The sequence below is a fragment of the Argentina anserina genome, chromosome 1 (genome assembly GCF_933775445.1).
Source record: "Argentina anserina chromosome 1, drPotAnse1.1, whole genome shotgun sequence".
Taxonomy (NCBI): domain Eukaryota; kingdom Viridiplantae; phylum Streptophyta; class Magnoliopsida; order Rosales; family Rosaceae; genus Argentina; species Argentina anserina.
Window position 1 is genome coordinate 19,392,976 of NC_065872.1, and position 20,010 is coordinate 19,412,985.

Below are 20,010 nucleotides of genomic sequence, written 5' to 3' on the forward strand. Positions count from 1 at the left end.
GGTGCTAACCCCCGCGGCTAGTGCGCGCTTGCATAGGGCAAGATTTGCCTGCATTACCTCCATGCGTGCAAAATCTGCCTGCATCTCCTCTATGCGTGCAAGCATGCTATTGTGCTCCCTTTCTTGCACCTCACGCATCCGGGCGAGTTGCCCCATGAACTCCTCGCGAACCTTGTCAATCTCTCCCGCAATGACTCCTCTAGCTTGAGCATCATGCCCTTGATCGCAGTGTGGATTGCGGCTTCCTCCGCCTCCAAGTCTTCCACCTGGGCTCCCATGCCACTCATGCTCTCTTTCACTTGAGCTAGTCGTGAGTTGATTGCAGCTAACATGTCCTTCACTCGTTCCTTCTTTGGAACTGTCGGGTTGACAAGTTCTTCATGACCCTTCTCTTGCGTGTCGTCGGAAACACTACTAACATGATTGCCATTCTTTGCCATTGTGTCGAGCTAGCCTCTTGATCGAACTTCGGCTCTCATACCAACTGTCACGAGCTTACTTCTTTCGCTATGCAACTCGTGCGGCCTTAGAAACTCCCTTATGCTACGTCAGCCTTACTCTTGCAAACGCTCTGCTAGAACAATTGAAAGGCAAAGAAGAGTATCTTGAAAGAGAACTTATATTGAACAAGAAAGAACTTACAAGTATGCTTAATAGCTTGCTTCTTGCTTGATGGAGCAAATGAGAGGGGTACTTTGCTATTTATAGGCATCCTCATCCTACTTGGCTAGTTCTAGAGATTTCTAGGACTATGTACAATGTAGATGACTTTAGAGAGTTCTATACAATTCTACATAACTCTAAGAGGAACCTTGAGTGTTCTAGAGAATTCTTGAGTGGTCTAGTTCACCTAGCCTCTCCAAGGTTCTAGAGATATCCGGAAATGTCCCAAGGCTTCTTGAGACTTCTAACGCCTTTTAGGATCTTCTATGATCTTCCAAAGTGTTCCGCTATGTTCCGGATCCGTCTAGAATGCTCAAGGTAAAATTTGGCTTAAGTTGGCGGGATGTGACACTATGCTCTCCAATCTCCATCTTCTTCTCCTCCCCCAAATTGCCAAATCCACCCCTCTCAATCTCAGAGCCCATCTGCTACCAAAATCCCCCATCAAAATAGCACTCGAAGATTTCCTCACCCAATTAAAAATCCTGATTGAGAAGCTCCTCGTGCCACCGAAGATCGAGCTCAAGTACACCGATTTCGGTGCCATGAGCACTAGAATATTGAAGGGGTCGATTTTGAAACCATACCATTGATGAAAAGCTTGAACAGGGCCAGCCATGGTTGGTGGCAACGGAGAGGGACTTCTCATCGGAGAGCATGTCGGCCAATCTGCTGACTAAGTAGTTAACAACGAGCATCAATGGCTGAGGTGGGACCCAATAGGAAGATCCGGACGCGAAGGGGAGCTGATCAGGGGTGGCCTTCTGGAAGATGATCGTCGAACGAGATCGGCGGCGATGCATTTCATAGGGGGCAGGGATGATTGGGTGCAGAACCAAAAAAAGATGAGGCTGGGTCTTTGGTTTGGGTTTACCTACCTATTGGGCCTCAATACCCAAACCATCTTTGAAAATTTGTTTTTTTATAATGGATTTTAATCTGACTTATTATATTTGCAAAATAAAATTCAAGAAAATATATTAAATAATATTTTCCGAAAGTATAAAGACCAGGATGTGAATGGGTGACCATAATGGATTTCTCTGATTCTAAAGTAATTTTTATTGAAAATGAAATAAATATCTATTGAAAATGAAATAAATAGTTTGTAAATTTATACATTTTCACAAATTTATATTTTATCTTATGCCACATTAGTAGGTATGTTTTGATTCACGTGACTAAACTTAAAAAATCAAACTCTAACTATTAGATGTGATTGTCACCTTTAAATATGGTTACGGTATAAAATTCATTAATTTATGTATTCGTTCAGGTTTTGATTGACACGATTAACCCTAATTAACATAATATCTCTCTAAACGGAGCCGTGTGCATAGTTAAAAATTATTGATGCATAAACGTGTACATAGTCAACCCTAAATAACATAATTTTCGGAGAATTTTTCGAACAATTCAACTATTTTTGATGATTTTTAAAAGATTTCAGACCATATGAAAATAAATAAAATTCAAAGAAATTACACATGGCACGCTTATGACCACCAATTTGTACACCTCATTTCTATTTAATTTTTCAATTGATGTTGCAAGTTTTAAATGCATTTTCAAAATAGCTCAGATGCCCGGAAAATTTCGTGAAAATTAGTACGCGCTCTTAATGATGGTTATGGCACATTAATTGTACATATAATTATATTCGGGTAATGCAACCGCTATAGTATACTATGCGACGATATCATACGGTTGATTTTTTCAAATTTTATTTCAGCTGTATAATTAGATTGTAAACATACATTTCCAGAAAACAAACTATAATGGTTATGGCACATTAGTGAGCATGTTCTGATTCACGTGACTAAACTTCACAAAATAAAACTCCAACCATTGGATGTGATAGTCATCGCTACGGTACAAAATTCACCAATTTTCGTCTTCGTTTGGGTCTCGTTTGACACGGTCAACCCTAATTAACATAATACCTCTCTAAAAGGACTCTTGTGCGCAGTTAAAATTATTTAAATTTTTTTATATACGTCGATAGAGGGGATTATCACGAAATCGCCATAATGTTTGGAGAATGTTTCGAGCAATTTAACTATTTTTATGATTTTTAGAAGATTTCAGGCCATATAAAAATAAATAAAAGTCACATAAAGGATACGTGGCACGCCTATGACCACTAATTTGTACACCTCATTTATATTTGATTTTTCAATTAATTTTGCAAATTTAAAAGGTCTTTAAAAATAGCTCAGATGCCCGAAACATTCCGCGAAAATTAGTACACGCTTTTTGCGATGCGCTCTATCAACTCATGTAAAATTTTGCATATAATTATATTCGAGTAACGCGGCCGCTTTTAGGAAGAAATGAGAAATAAAGAGTTAATCATGTGGATCGAGACTTAAACATTACCGAAAATTGATGAATTTGCTACCACAGCTATAGTACACTATGGCGACAATATCCTACGGTTGATTTTTTCAAAAACTTTTCGGCAGTATAATTAGATTGTAAACATATACATTTCTAGAAAACAAACTATAATGGTTATAACACATTAGTGGGCATGTTCTGATTCACGTGATTAAAATTCACAAAATGAAAAACTCTAACAGTTGGATATGATAGTCACACTGAAATATGGCTACAGTACAAAATTCACCAATTTTCATATTCATTCGTGTCTCATTTGTCCCGGTCAACCCTAATTAACATAATACCTCTCCAAATGGAGCCCTGTGCGCGGTTAAAATTATTTCAAATTTTTTACATGCATCGACATAGGGGATTATCACGAAATCGCAATTATGTTTGGAGAATTTTTCGAGCAATGGAGCTATTTTTGATGATTTTTAGAAGATTTCAGGCCATATAAAAATAAATAAAAGTCACATAAAGGACACGTTGTGAGCGTATTACCACTAATTTGTACACCTCATTTCTATTTGATTTTTCAATTGATTTTGTAACTTTAAAAGCTCTTTAAAAATAGATCATAAACTGCGAAAATTAGTACACACTTTTAGTGATGCTCTATATCTGCTCATGTAAAATTTTGCATATAATTATATTTGGGTAACGTAGCCGCCCTTAGAAAGAGATGAGAAATAAATAGTTAATTGGGTAGATCTTGACCCAAATGTTATCGAAAACTGATGAATTTTATACTACAGCTATATTACACTATTGCGATGATATCTTATTGCTGTTTTTTTTTTCAAATTTTATTTCAGCAGTTTAGTTAGATTGTAAACACATACATTTCCAAAAAAACAAACTATTATGGTTATTGCACATTAGTAGGAATGTTCTGATTAATGTGACTAAAATTCACAAAATGAAACTCCAACAGTTGGATGTGATTGCCACACTAAAATATGGTTACGGTACAAAATTCACCAATTTTCATCTTGGTTTGGGTATAGTTTGACACGGTCAACCCTAATTAACATAATACCTCTCCAAATGTAGCCGTTTGCGCAGTTAAAATTATTTCAAAATTTTTACATGCATCGATAGAGGATAGTATCACGAAATCACCATAATTGTTGGAGAATTGTTTTAGCAATGGAGTTTTTTTGATGATTTTAGAAGATTTTAGGTCATATGAAAATAAATAAAAGTAAAAAAAAGGGACACATGGCGTGTCTGTGACCACTTATTTATACACCTCATTTATGTTTGATTTTTCAATTAATTTTGCAACTTTAAAAGCTCTTTAAAAATAGCTCAGTTGCCCAACAAATTTCGCGAAAATTACTACGTGCTCTTAGTGATGCGCTCTATCTACTCATGTAAAATTTTGAATACAATTAAATTCGGGTAATGCAACCACCCTTAAGAATAAATGAGAAATAAATAGTTAATCGTATGGATCGAGACTCAAATGTTATTGAAAACTGATGAATTTTATACCATAGTTATAGTACACTATAGCGACAAATCCTACGGTTAATTTTTTTTCAAATTTATTTCGGCAGTAGAGTTAGATTGTAAACATATATATTTCAACAAAACAAAATATAAAGGTTATGCTAGATTTGTATGCATGTTCTGATTCACGTGACTAAAAATTATAAAATGAAACTTTGGCTGTAGGATGTGATCGTCACACTAAAATATGGATATGGCACGAAACTCACATATATGTGTTGTCTTTTGGGTCTAGATCAATATTGTTAAACATTTGGACCCATCTACATTTCTAAGGGAGCATTATGTCGCGGTTACAAATGTCTCCAAACTTTTACATAGGTGTGTAGAGCATACTACCATGAGAATGTGGTAATATATGGAGATTTTTATTGTCGTTGGAGTTATTTTATACTTTTTAGAAAATTTCAGAATATAAAAATTTAATTTTAAATCCATATATGGACACGTGTTGTGTTTTTGACGCTACATGTATCCATTTATTTATGTAAAAATTAGTTAGGATATTGGATTTGGATGATGAATGATGGGTAGTATTGAGATTGGGCTCGGTACTGATTTTAGTTTTTTAATTATATTTATTGGGTTTAGAGTTTAGATTTATGGTTTAGAGATTAAGGTTAGGGTTAAAAACCTTTTTTTTCAGAATTTTTTATTTTTATTTAAGAGTTTCAAATTTTATATATTATTTTTAAAAAGATTTTACTTGTTAATTAGGACACGTGGTGGTTTTTCAGGCCGAAACGTGTTGCTTTATTATCTTTTCATTTGTTAAATGATTTCAGAATTTCAAAAAACTTTTAAAAATGGTCTTGGTGTCCAAAATGGTCTCTGAAAATTAACGCGCTTTCATGTGGATGCGCTCTAGGCAGCCATTTTGAATTTAGGGATATTTGTACCCACGTAACATGGTTGCCATTGATGAGATGTTAGGACATAATGGGTTGATTGAGTGGATCGAGTCCCAAACATAATCTCTCTAAATAGAGTCGCATGGGCATTTAATTTTTTTATAAATTTTTTATATGTGTCAATAGAGCGGCATATCACGAGAACGTGGTAATGTTTGTAGAAGTTTTTGAGCAACTGAGCTATTTATTACAATTACAAGAACATTTCAGATCATTTAAAAAGTCAAAAATATGACATGTGGCGCGTCTGAGGCCAGTTATTTGTCCACTTATTTTATTTTTTTTATTTTTCAGTTGATTTTGAATCCTTAAAAACTATTTAAAAATAGTTCAAATGCTCGAAAATTTTTGAAAAACATTACCACGCATTCACAGTGACGCGCTCCATTGAATAAAGCTAAATTTTGCGGATAATTATATACGGGTAACACATACGCCTTTAGGAAGAAATGAGAAAAAAGAGTAAAGTGTGGATCGAGACCCATACGTGAACGAAAACTGATGAATTTTCTACCACATATATTGTAAACTATGGCGACGATATCGAAAGGTTGATTTTTCAAAATAATATTTCGGTAGTATAGTTAGGTAAACATATATATTTTCACAAAACAAACTATAAACGTTATGCTACATTAGTAGACATGTTGTGATTCACGTGATTAATATTTTCAAAATGAAACCCCGACCGTTGGATGTGATCGTCACACTTAAGTATGGGTATGGTAAGAAATTCACCGCTTTTCGTATTCGTTCAGGTCTCGATCTATGCGGTCCCTAATTGACATAATACCTCTCCAAATGGAGTAGCGTACGCGTTTAAAACTTTTTCAAAAATTTTAAATGAGTCAATAGAGCGCATGTCACAAGAACGTGGTAATTTTTGTAATTTTTTTGATCGCCTGACCTATTTATTATGATTGTAAGAAAATTTCAACTCATTTGAAAAAGATAAAAAGTCAAAGATATAACACGTGACGCGTCTAAGGCCATTTATTTGTCCATATATTTTCTGATTTATTTTTCAATTGATTTCAAAACCTTAAAAACTCTTTAAAAATAGTTCAATTGCCCGAACAATTTCAAAAAATATTACCACACACTCTTAGTGACGTGCTATATCGACTCATGCTAAATTTTATGGATAATTATATATGGGTGATACATCGGTCCTTAGAAAGAAATGACAAATAAATATCTAATCGTCTGGATCGATACCCAAACGTTAGCGAAAATTGATGAATTTTCTACCACAGCTATAAGACACTATGGGAACGATATCCTATGGTTGATGTTTCCAATTTTGTTTTCGGGAGTGTAGTTAGTTTGTAATCATATACATTTCCATAAAATAAACTATAAAGGTTATACCACATTAGTAGGCACTTTGTGATTCATGTGATTAATATTATTAAAATTAAACTCTGACTGTTGGATGTGATCGTCATACTAAAATACGGGTACGGTACAAAATTCACCGATTTCCGTATCCGTTCGGGTCTTGATCCACGTGGTGAACCATAATTAACACAATACCTACCTATATAGAGCCGTGTGCACCGTTAAAACTATTTAAGATTTTCTACATGCGTTAGTATAACAACTTATCATGAGACCGTGGTCATTTTTGGAATTTTTTTTGAAGGTCGGATTTACACTCGGGCGACGAAAGAATGTTTTTTCGTCCCCTGAATTACGTTCCGGTGACGGAATTAGGCTTCGTCCCCTCAATCACTCGGGAGACGGAATAATGTTTTTTCGTCACCTCAATTACGTTTAAGCGACGAACTTTGGGTTTCGTCACTTCAATGTTAGATTGAGGCGACGACTTTTTATCTCATCGCTTGAATAGTTGAATTAGGTTGAGCTGACGAACTTACCCAAAATATGTAGCCTTAGTTAAAAAAAATGATTTTACTTAATAATATATGTATCGATGAATATGAAAACAACTTTAAACCTTTGTTCTTTTACTAGATAATTATATTAAATCTTGATATCTAAATCGATCTAATTAGGGATCGATATTCAATAATCAATTTTCTAAATCTAATTAGGGAATACATATATAGTTACTTCGATTATTTAGCTTATTAATAATATATGAATCGACGAATAAGGAAACTTTTAATCTTCGTTCATTTACAATAGAATTGTATTAAACGTTGATATCTACATCGATCTAACCAAGAATTGATATTGGATGGTCAATTCTCTATACCGACCCCCTATCCGTCGCGGAAACATATTTTTGAAGGGCAGGGGTCAAAGCGTTCCATCCTAAATTTTAACAGTGTACTGTAATATACATACATTTTGACATTCAATGGTGTGTTAATTAATCTGAAAGCCCACTTTTCTGATTGAAAACTCAAGTTTTCCTCTATGTATATATATAGTATTGATACTGTATTTCAATTGAAGGTCACAAAATAAAAAAGACTAAGCAACATGCTTTCGTCTTCTTCAAGACTAATTAAGTGACACTGATATTAATATTAAATTTGAAATTTAAGTATAATAATTAGATGAGTAAAATTGAATTAAGATTGCGACTAATTTAGAAAAAAATATGTTATTTTAAATTATTAAATCAATATGTATCTTAGCATTATAGTCTATGTAATAATTTAATAATTTCATTCCATTTAAGTGGCTCAAGGGAATGAGGGATAATCAAGAGAAATTTATGTTGAATGAAAGTGAAAATATAAGAACAAAAACGAAAAGAAAACATAACAGATAAATGGATTTAACAAAACAACACATCAACCAATAAAGAGACGAGAGCCTATTCCATACATGGCCCGTGTGTATACACGGGTCAAAAAAAGGGACGTGTCAGTTAAAATGTGAGGAAACGGAAAAAAAAAAGGTTGTTAGTCATTAGGTCAAATTAGGTTAATTTTGCTTTTACCCATAGTAATATCACCCCAACTCAAGTGGAAAACTGGAGATTTATAAATCTGAGGAATCTCCTCCGAGACTCCCACCCCCGACACCCAAACTCCCATCAAGCAAAATTTCTTCCCTCTTACCTCCTTAATTTACTCTTCTCTAAGCCCTTGAGATTTTGGTGAATGGACCTTCGCTCCCTTTGGCGAGATGATTGAATCAAGGTGGTGGTTGAGTGGAGGCGACTTAGAAGATGCTGCCGCTTTGGCCGTCGAGGATAACCGGAAGAGCTCGGCATCTCAGCGAATGTAAGGGATAAGTTGAGGAGGAGATTGGCGGAGGGGACGCTAATTTGGAGATTCGGGTGGTGGAGGTGGAGGGTGGTGGAGGTGGTTATGCCGGTACCATGGTGGCGGAGGTGATGTTAGGATGATTAATTCCAACAAAAAGAGGGGGCTGATTTGGGACTTTAGGAGCATGGTATTCCAATTTTGGAATCAAAATCCAAATCTTTTTGAGTTGTTAGTTTCTTCCTCCCCATCTTCTGTTTTTTTAATTAATTGATAATAGACTTTTTTTTCTTCCCTGAGATCTGGGTTTGAGAATTGTGTTATGTTTTGTCAATAACCCTTACCGGAGATTTCGTATTTTGTGTTTTGCCTATGTTGTAATTGGATCCAAATTATGTGACTAACTAATTCTTTATCAGGAGAAAAAAAAGAGTAAGATTTCGTATTACTCAAGTTGTGAATTCTATGTATCGGTACTGTAGGGGATAGTAGGCTGCTTGTTCGGTGAAAGTTATGTTTGGTTTACTTGGGTTTGTATAGTCTTTCTGGAGCTTGTGAATGTGGTTTTTCATGTGTCATACATATATATATATATTAGTTTCTTCCCAGAAGCATTGCATATTGAGTCTTTGAATGCTTTGAGGCCTGAAAGGAAACTGAGACTATAAAATGCTACCCATGTTATTATCATTGTTTCTTATTCTCATATAAGTAGAGAAAAGTAACTTTACTATATATATTGAGACTATAAAATTCTATTGCTACCCATGCCAATACCCACGAAGACAAGTTATTAATGTAAAGTCCCCACTGATTCTCCTGATAGAGGCCAATGTAGCATGCCATGTAGGTGGTGACGCAAATTATAGCTCAGATTTGATCTCACAAGTAACAAAACATACACAGAATACAACAATAATATATTGCTTGTATATGTAATATTGCAAGGAAAGGTGAGATAGTTTTATAGCATGATAGAATAGGATCATAGCCAATCATATTAGGGAACAAAGAAATCAAAACCAGCTTGGCATGATAGCATATATATATATATGTAGCTTGTATCATATGTAGTATGTACTATATGTTGTTTTCTTGCATCACCACTGGTACGGAGGTGATGATCATGTCAAGGGGTAAATGAATCCTGGTAAAGCATTTATATATATGGTGTTTTCCTACTTTGAGATAGGTGACAAAAAAGTAGCAATATCAGAAGCAAAAGCATAAGAAGAGGAACATTCATGTATTTACAGTAAAGAGAAAGAGTTTCTCTCTTCATTACAATTTAATGTTCTTAAATTTTGCAAGTGAGGAAGAAGGGTTTCAAGGTTCGTGGCACCCCGGGACTGTCACTACACAGGGGACTTTGATATTCTTGAATTGATTGAAGAATATGAGCAAGAGAGATACATTTTTGTCGCTGTGAAACAAGAGAGGTGCATTTTTCTCACACTTTGATAGTGAGATTGCATATTTGAACCATTATCAGGTTGTTCCTCATAATAACATGTAGATTTTCATGACTTTCCGATGTACTTGTCATTATGTAATGTATATATATGTATTTGCCTCACTTATCTGACAGAGTTCGCATTTATATACCTTGCCATGGATATGCCCCCTCTTTACATCTAGAGCAGTTACAATATACTCAAGTATCACATGTACTTCAAGAGTTCAAGATATATATATAGCTTTCAAATGCCATTTGTGATTGTCATTTTCTTTGTTGCATTTCTTGCTTCTTTTGACCATTGCTCATGGTATATCACTATATATGCATTAATTTTTCCATGTTTACTTTTCTTCCACATATATGTAGCCTCAAAATCTATGCTACTCTTTAGTCTTTACTAATGCAATTCCTTGAATGTTTATGCAGACCATCAATAGGCTCAAGGAAAAGGTTCTATTTATTGTTAGTAAATGGTAGATGGTGGAATGAGATGATTTCAAATGTATGCAAGTCTTTATGCACCTTTCTTTGTCACATTAGGATAGGCTATATTCAATGCTTTGTGTATTTTATGTTCTTTGTTTCGTATCTGTGCAACAACCATGTTATTGGAAACTAGAGTAGTGAATGAACTCAAAAATATGAATGCTCGTAGTTCAGTTTAACTTAAGCTTTCATATGTCATTTCTGTCCAATGGTATTAAGATTTTATTTGTTCACGTTGCAAATTACACGAGCTAAGGATGGATTGAAGAAGGATTGCAAGATACTAAGGCCATGAAAGCTAAGATGCTAAAGACTTGATTAAAAAAAATTCCAACCATCAATGAAGGCTTCACAAGAGACATGAATTTAGGACAATATGTGTAGATAGGCATGTACCGAAGTAGATAGGCATGTACGTACACTATAATGATGTCAGAATGCTCCTTTTTAATAAGGGGTTTATAGTATGATTTGATTACTCATTTGATAAGAAGATCATAAAATCAAATCATTTGTATTAATAATACAAAAATTGAAGAAATGACTATCACACACCAAAATCTCAAATAGGAAAATCAGTACTTTCTTATGAGTCATGCAACGGTACAAGTAGGTAACCCCCGGTTGTGTGAGGGAAATCAGAGTATCAAACAACTAATGAAACAAAACAATGTTGTCTGAAAGGGAAATTCACACAATAGGCACCAGATAACCCTCTTGTCTGAATAATGCCTATAAAGGTTATGATGTATTCATGGCCACTTCGGTGATCAACAACCCAAGTAAGTGAAAACTAGTGAAATTTCTACCGCAGTTATAGTACACTACAACAACGATATCCTATGGTTTATTTTTTTCAAATTTTATTTCGGTAGTATAGTTAGTTGTAAACATATACATTTCTACAAAACAAACTGTAAAAGTTAATATTATTAGGACTAATTAATAAGTCGATATTAAACTACACATCGCCATAAGCGCAGAAAATGTGTAACGTGTAAAAATTTGGTCCCAATCGGGACTCATTCCGCCTTCGGACTATTCGGTCAACGCTAAACTACCCTAAACCCCCCTAAGGGGGTCGACGTGCTCATAGGGGGGCAGAGGTGTGTGCCCAGCACATTTATAACGCCCTATTTTTTCCAGTACAACGTGCGACGTCGCCTCGCGGAACCCCTTAAGCGGAGGCCGCAGTCAAAAACTGTCAAATTTGCATATTAACATGATATTACCGTTGACTTATGCATCGGCAGGTCCAACAACATCCAAATCCTACGAAATTTCACCGAATATCCTTAATACATATACTGAATATATCGGCTAGTGTCGATTGGGGTATCCGGCCGTCGGGATCACGAGTCCCACAGTGTGACCTAATATTTACCAACTTAAATAGCTTGCTTAATAAGAAATTGGGGGATCTTGAAATACTTTTCAATTACGGAAGAGAGATCAACGATCGGCCCCAGTCGATGCCTTCCTTCCTATTACGTGGGCGACGTGTAAAAATTTGGTCCCAATCGGGACTCATTCGGTCGTCTGACTATTCGGTCAACGCTAAATTACCTTACACCCCCCTAAGGGGGGGCGACGTGCTCAGAGTGGGGCGGAGGGGCGTGCCCAGAACATTTAGAACAACCTATTTTTTCAAGTACAACGTGTGACGTCGCCTCGCGGAACCCCTTAAGCGGAGGTCACAGTCAAATACGGTCAAATTTGCATATTAACATGATATTATCGTTGACTTATGCATCGGACAGTCCAACAACATCCAAATCCTACGAAATTTCACCGAATATCCTTAATATATATACTGAACATATCGGCTAGTGTCGATTGGGGTATCCGGCCGTCAGGATCACGAGTCCCACGGTGTGACCTAATATTTACCAACTTAAATAACTTGCTTAATAAGAAATTGGGGGATCTTGAAATACTTTTCAATTACGGGAGAGAGGTCAATGATCGGGCCCATTCGATGCCTTCCTTCCTATTACGTGGGCGACGTATAAAAATTTGGTCCCAATCGGGACTCGTTCGGTCGTCTGACTATACGGTTAACGCTAAATTACCCTACACCCCCTAAGGGGCGCGACGTGCTCAGAGTGGGGCGAAGGGGCGTGCCCAGAACATTTAAAACAGCCTATTTTTTCCAGTACAACGTGCGGCGTCACCTCACCGAACCACTTAAGCGGAGGCCGTGGTCAAATATGAATATTAACATGATATTACCGTTGACTGATGCATCGGACGGTCCAACGACATTCAAATCCTACGAAATTTCACCGGATATCCTTAGTAGATATACTGAACATATCGCCTGGTGCCGATCGACTGTATCCGGCCGTCGGGATCACGAGTCCCAGGGTGTGACCTAATATTTACTAACATAAATAGCTTGCTTAATAATCAATTGGGGGATCTTGAAATACTTTTCAATTACGGAAGAGAGGTCAACGATCGGGCCCAGTCGATGCCTCCCTGCCTTTCATGTCGGCGACATGTAAAAATTTGGTCTCAATCGGGACTCGTTCGGCCGTCGGACTATTCGGTCAATGCTAAACTACCCTAAACTCCCCTAAGGGGGGCGACGTGCTCAGAGGGGAGCAAAGGGGCGTGCCGAGCACATTTAGAACGACCTATTTTTTCCAGTACAATGTGCAGCATCGCCTCACGGAACCCCTTAAGTGGAGGCCGCGGTCAAATACGGTCAAATATGGATATTAACATGATATTACCGTTAACTGATGCATCGGACAGTCCAACGACATTCAAATCCTACGAAATTTCACCGGATATCCTTAGTATATATACTGAAAGTATCAGCTGGTGCCGATCAACCGTATCCGGCCGTCGGGATCATGAGTCTCAAGGTGTGACCGAATATTTACTAACCTAAATAGCTTGCTTAATAATAAATTGGGGGATCTTGAAATACTTTTCAATTACGGGAGAGAGGTCAACGATCGGGCCCATTCGATGCCTTCCTTCCTATTACATGGGCGACGTATAAAAATTTGGTCCCAATCGGGACTCGTTCGGTCGTCTAACTATACGGTCAACGCTAAATTACCCTACACCCCCCTAAGGGGGGCGATGTGCTCAGAGTGGGGCGGAGGGGCGTGCCCAGAACATTTAAAACAGCCTATTTTTTCCAGTACAACGTGCGGCGTCACCTCACCGAACCACTTAAGCGGAGGCCGTGGTCAAATATGAATATTAACATGATATTACCGTTGACTGATGCATCGGACGGTCCAACGACATTCAAATCCTACGAAATTTCACCGGATATCCTTAGTAGATATACTGAACATATCGCCTGGTGCCGATCGACCATATCCGGCCGTCGGGATCACGAGTCCCAGGGTGTGACCTAATATTTACTAACCTAAATAGCTTGCTTAATAAGAAATTGGGAGATCTTGAAATACTTTTCAATTACGGAAGAGAGGTCAATGATCGGGGCCAGTCGATGCTTCCCTTCCTATTACATGGGTGACATGTAAAAATTTGGTCCCAATACGGACTCGTTCGGCCGTCGGACTATTCAACAAACGCTAAACCACCTTCAACCCTCCTGAAGGGGACGATGTGCCTGGAAGGGACCGGATGGCCGCAGACTGTACACTTGAAACGGCCTATTTTTTCCATACAACATGTGGTGTCGCCTCGCGAAACCCCTAAAGTGGGAGTTGCGGTCAAATGCGGTCAAATATGGATATTAACATGATATTATTGTTGACCGATGCATCAGACGGTCCAACGACATCTAAATCAAATGAAATTTTTACGGGGTGTGTACATATATATACCGATCACATCGGCTGGTGTCGATCGATTGTATTCCGAAACTCAAATCTATATATGACGTTTTTGAGAATGTTTTCCAATTTCTTTTTTATTGATTTAAAGAGATGAATTATGCCTATTTGGCTCTGAGAAACCCCAAGCCCAGCTCTTTCCTCTTTTAAAATTGAAGACCCGAGCCCAATCGATTAACCCAACTCTCTTCTCTCATCTCTTAAGCTTGTCAGCCCACTCACTCTTTCTCTCTCAATTTTTCGACAACACAACAGCTCCCATTTTTTCACTTTGCCCGAAAAATTTTGAAAAAAATTACCACACGCTCATAGTGACACGCTCTATCGACTAAATCTAAATTTTGAAGATAATTATATATGGGTAACACAGATGCCCTTAGGAAGAAATGAGAAATAAAGAGCTAATCGTATGGATCGAGACCCAAACATTAACGAAAAGTGATGAATTTTCTACCACATACATTATAAACAATGGTGACAATATCACACAGTCGATTTTTGAAAATATTATTTCGGTAGTATAATTAATTTGTAAACATATACTTTTTCACAAAACAAACTAGAAATGGTATGCAACATTAGGGGGCACGTTGTGATTCACGTGATCAATATTCTCAAAATTAAACTCCGACCGTTGGATGTGATCGTCACACTAAAATACGAGTACGGTATGAAATTCACCGATTTCCATATTCGTTTGGGTCTCGATCTATGTGGTCAACCCTAATTCACATAATACATATCTAAATGGAGTCGCGTGGGCGTTTAAAACTTTTTCAAAATTTTTAAATGGGTCAATAGCGTAGTTCAATTAGGAATGACAATATTATCCATTGAGTACGGTATTCACGGGTATTCGACCCTAATAAGGCTGTGTAATGGTTAAAAATGGGGAACGGGTATGCAGATCCCCTATATTCGAAATATGGAATCGGGTAACGGGTGGGGTTGATATTTTGATCCTCATCCCCATCCCTATTCCCACCCAATAAGAATAAAATATATATTATATATGTTTTAATATTAATTAATTAATTTATATTTATGTAAATAAATACTTTTTTGTAGTTAATTTTATTTTGAACTAGACTTGTATTGGTTTTAGTTGGATTAATGTAAAAAAAACTAATTTCATCATGATATTTAGTTTTCATTTTAGATTTTACGTTTGTTCTATACTCATATAAATTTTTATATAATATAACAAAATATTATTAACGGGTATTGAGCCATGGGAAACGGATCCCCAGCGGGTTTAGGGACGGGGAATACCTATTACTTTCTAACGGGGATTGGGGCGGGTATGTTGACGTAATTGAAATTGGGTATGGGTATGATATTTTGATCCCCTTACGGTCTTACCCTACCATGCACATTGTCATCCCTAATTTCAATTGAAGGTCATAAATAAAAAAAGCTAAATAGCATGCTTTCGTCTTATTCAAAACTAATTAAGTGACAATGATATTAATATTAAATTTAAAATTTAAGTAAAATAATTAGATGAGTAAAATTGAATTAAGATTGTGACTAATTTAGAAAAAACAAATATGTTACTTTAAATTGTTAAATCAACATGTATCTTAGCATTATAGTCTAAGCAATAATTTCATAATTTCATTCTATTTAAGTGGCTCGAGGGAATGAGGGATAATCAAGAGAAATTTGTGTTGAATGAAAGTGAAAATATAAGAATAAAATCGAAAAGATAACATCAAAAATACATGGATTTAACAAAACAACACTTCAGCCAATAAAGAGACATGGCGTGGATTGACTATCTAAGCCGTTAGATAGGGACATATCTAATGATCTGAATCGTGCCCCACAACACTTCTGATTTGAAATTTCTCTCTCAAATCTGGCGGTCTTTGATTCCGCCGAAAATTTGGGTAAATTTCAAATTTGCAGAAGTTTCGTTTCCTCCATTTAATCTCACTCTTCAGATCTGGGTTCTTCCATCGGCGCCTCCGTCTCCCACCCCCGCATCAAGGCGCGTTGTTCTGGTCAAAGCGGCTTCATCGTCGTGCACAAGACCCACCTTGTCCACCAATTGGGATTTTCAATTCGCAGATGTTGCTGCTACTGCTGCTGCTTCGCCACGTGTCCCCATATTCGAAGAGATCGACACCACCAACACGCTTCTCCTCCAAAGAATCATCTTCTTGGGCTCTCAAGTCTCACCCTCCCTTGGGTTTTTGTTTGATTAGAGAATCTATTACATGGGTTTTTGTTTGATTAGGTTATAATTACGAGTTCTTCTTCAATCCCTTCAATTTCACAACTCTCGATCTAATTATTCCAGCGAGTCGATGATGATTTGAAATCTCGCTCACTTTGGTTGTTGTACTCTTTGTAGGGACTAGTGATGGATCTGATGGATGAATCCCTTAGGAAGCAAGATTGAAGAGGTTCTTTGATCATGTGAATTGACCTTATCAGTCATTTACATTATTGACCTTTTGAATTGTTTTTATAGTGCTCAATTCAGCAGTTGAGGGTCTTTTGGTGTCTTCATTTCACAGGGTCTCTTCTTGGGTTCAATTGGAGCTGCACATCACAGAGATGGACTTAAGAAGTTGAACATCACTCACATTTTGACCGTTGGTAGTTCATTGGCTCCTGCTTATCGAGATGAATTCGTATATGAGGTCTTGAATGGTAATCACTGCTTGTCATCTTTCAATTTTATATTGCTCTACTCTTTTTCTAGGTTGCTGAACTCCAGTTTGCATGATCTGTTATTTTGTTTTGTATCGTTGTGATAATTGTTCAACTTTGTTGTCATTTATGGAGTTGCTAAGTACTGACCCACATGCATTCACTTAATCAAAATGTACTGCATATCATAATACTTGAGACAATAAAAGATTGCGGAACTCATTTAAATTTTTTTCTTTTTTTTGGCGCTCTTTGAAAATTGAGGTAGTTGTGGACAAAGAATCGACAGATCTGAAACAACAATTTGATGAACATTTCACTTATATTAAAGAAGCTAAAAGATCTGGTGGCGTGTTAGTTCATTGCTTTGTGGGAAAATCCAAGAGGTAATTGTCTCGCCCTATCTAAGCTATTATTTCCAGATTATCTTAGTTGTATGAAAAAAATACCACTTTTAATGACAAGCACTATCCTATTCTGTAACAGTGTACTCTTGAAATATGATTATACATGACCTCTACAAAATTTGCCTTTTATGTTTATAATATCTAGTCTTGAGTATCTCTAATTCTTATGAACTCTGAAAATAGATCATTATTAAATGTAAACCTTTGATATAAATCAGAACAATATGTAGTTTCAATTGTCCAACTTTGATTTAACCTTTGATATATCTCCTCATCATATGAAAAGAGAACTTTTTTTAGTACTCAAAACTTCTGTGTAATTTTTACCTGACCTTGATCAATGTCACGAGTTAGTTGGTTTGACCTTACTTTATTTGAACATAAATCAGAGTTGAATTGTACCCAACCCTATTTAACTTCTGAGTGAGAAAGTTTGTCTATTTATTGCTCCATATAACTGGAACTTAAGCACTATTACAATTTGGGACTTTTTGAGATGAAGGTCGGCTTATTTATCTCTAACTGTGCAGTGTGACTATTGTTCTTGCTTATCTGATGAAAAGACATGGTATGAGTCTAAATGAAGCTCTTGAACATGAGCGGAGCAGACTGCTACATGCATCTCCCAATGTTGGTTTCCTCACTTCCTCCACGAAATCACATTTCTTCTAATCATAGCAATCTGATTTCTCTCATAATTGTACAGTGATTAGTGGTTGTTAATTTTACAGTAGATAGTAAGGTGTAGTTGTGGTTAGACAGGTTTATGGTGTGTAGTGGTTATGGTTAGTTCTCTTTATTTATAAAAGGTTGTGTTTGGCCATTGTGAAACTCACTTAAGTAATAGATTGAAAATTCAATCATTCAAGTTCTTGTTCTTGTTCAGTTTCATTCCATTCCATTTCATATTTTTTCAGATTGATTTTAGGATCATCAATTTTATGGGTTTGATCGTATGAACTATGAAGACCAAGAGAAGGTCTAGTAGCATTTTGTTTCCTGGTAAAATCAAATAATGAGATGACGACCTCTTTCAATTGCCTTTGATCCTGCACATATATGGAATACTAAGATGTAACTGACATCCCTAAGATGACACCATAAATTACATAATGACAAGTACATCAGAAAATCATGAAGCTTTATAGGTTATTATGAGGAATCTGATAATGGTTCATATATGCTATATCACTATCAAAGTGTAAGAGATGAACAATGCACCTCTATTTCTTCACAAAGACAAATATGTACCTCTCTCACTCATATTCTTTAATCAATTCAAGAAGGTCATAATTACCGACTAAAAAGTCCATATTTGTATTAAGTCATCCCCCGAAGCCATGCTACTGATAATCAGAACAATTGGGTAGGATGTAACTCAGACCTATTTCAAAAACATTGGCTTCAAATCCTTCAATGCAGCCTAGTAAATTTGATGCAGTCAATATATAATATCAAACTATAAGTCAATAAAAAAAATCACATACAATAATTGAATAGCCTACAAGCCGTAACATATAAAAAAACATAATTCCAATTAAATTAGGTAGCAACTACACAATGCATAGCTATTTTATCATTCTCTTGCCTGAACTCACTTGCACCTATTGCTACTACTTCGCAGAACTGTCCTTGTTACCTTAGGTCAATCCTCAGCAGTTTCTTCCTGGTCGTCATTGGGAATCTGTTGCTTGAACAGCCCGTATATGTACCTCAAACCATACCCCCAAGCCGGCAAATTTATTCAATCTCGCCATAGAGTCTAGAAAGCACAAAGCAAGCCTTCCCAGGCCACGTACCATTCCCAAGCGCATCATCTTTTTCCTACAAAAGAAGTACTTCCATGATCATTGAACAAGTCATTACACAACCAAATGAACCAATACAGTTCATTCCCATACAACATGCAATATATAAACACATATGTGCATAGTTTAACAATTAAAAATAACACAAACTCGACACAAACATTAAAATGAACATTTTAAGGCCACTACAAAACTCCCAGATTATCTGCTCCCTTATGCCAGCTTGTTCAAAGCTTCCCAGTGGCATTGGTCAAGGCTCGTCCTTGAAGATACTCCACGAACAAGTAGTAAGTCTCCTTCGGATTCCTGTTGTGGAAATGCAGGTACGTCTCGTTCCAATTCTACACAACCAGAAACAATATTCAAACACTACTTTCCCCCAATCAAAAGTTCAATACCTATAACCTACATGCCGAAGTAAAAATCAAATCAAACGGTGGAGTGGTGGTGAACTTGATCAGATGCTCTCGGCGGTGGCGTAGTAGGCTTGCTCCGGCTCGAACTTGAAGTGAGGGCTGAAATTCGCGTGGTAGTTGTTGTTGGACACAATCTTTGTCGGTTCCTTCGCCAGCCCACTGGAATATTCGATGTTTCATAACAAATTCATATCAACCATAATATTGGCAGCACTGGTCCCCTAACAAATTATACCAACTCTAGACAATGAAACTATGAATGAATCACAGACAATCTTTGTACAATACAA

At 36.6% G+C, this 20,010-nt stretch overlaps 1 protein-coding gene across 1 annotated transcript; it reads left to right on the plus strand.

Moving 5' to 3' along the window:
* Window positions 1-15,659: 15,659 nt before the first annotated feature.
* On the plus strand, window positions 15,660-18,231 carry LOC126803525 (dual specificity protein phosphatase 1B-like). Its single transcript, XM_050531320.1, has 5 exons — window positions 15,660-15,729; window positions 16,375-16,503; window positions 16,928-17,089; window positions 17,358-17,475; window positions 18,027-18,231. Exons 1-5 carry the CDS (start codon window positions 15,660-15,662, stop codon window positions 18,166-18,168), a joined length of 621 nt encoding a protein of 206 aa, XP_050387277.1. The 3' UTR covers window positions 18,169-18,231.
* The last annotated feature ends 1,779 nt before the right edge of the window (window positions 18,232-20,010 follow it).

Excerpts from the sequence above, each read along its gene's own strand:
- LOC126803525 (XM_050531320.1), top strand. The coding sequence starts at position 15,660 with ATGGGAAACGGATCCCCAGCGGGTTTAGGGACGGGGAATACCTATTAC. Across the intron at positions 15,730-16,374 it reads TCTAACGGGGATTGGGGCGG|ATCTGGGTTCTTCCATCGGC; the intron begins GTATGTTGACGT and ends CTCACTCTTCAG. Across the intron at positions 17,090-17,357 it reads CGTATATGAGGTCTTGAATG|TTGTGGACAAAGAATCGACA; the intron begins GTAATCACTGCT and ends AAATTGAGGTAG.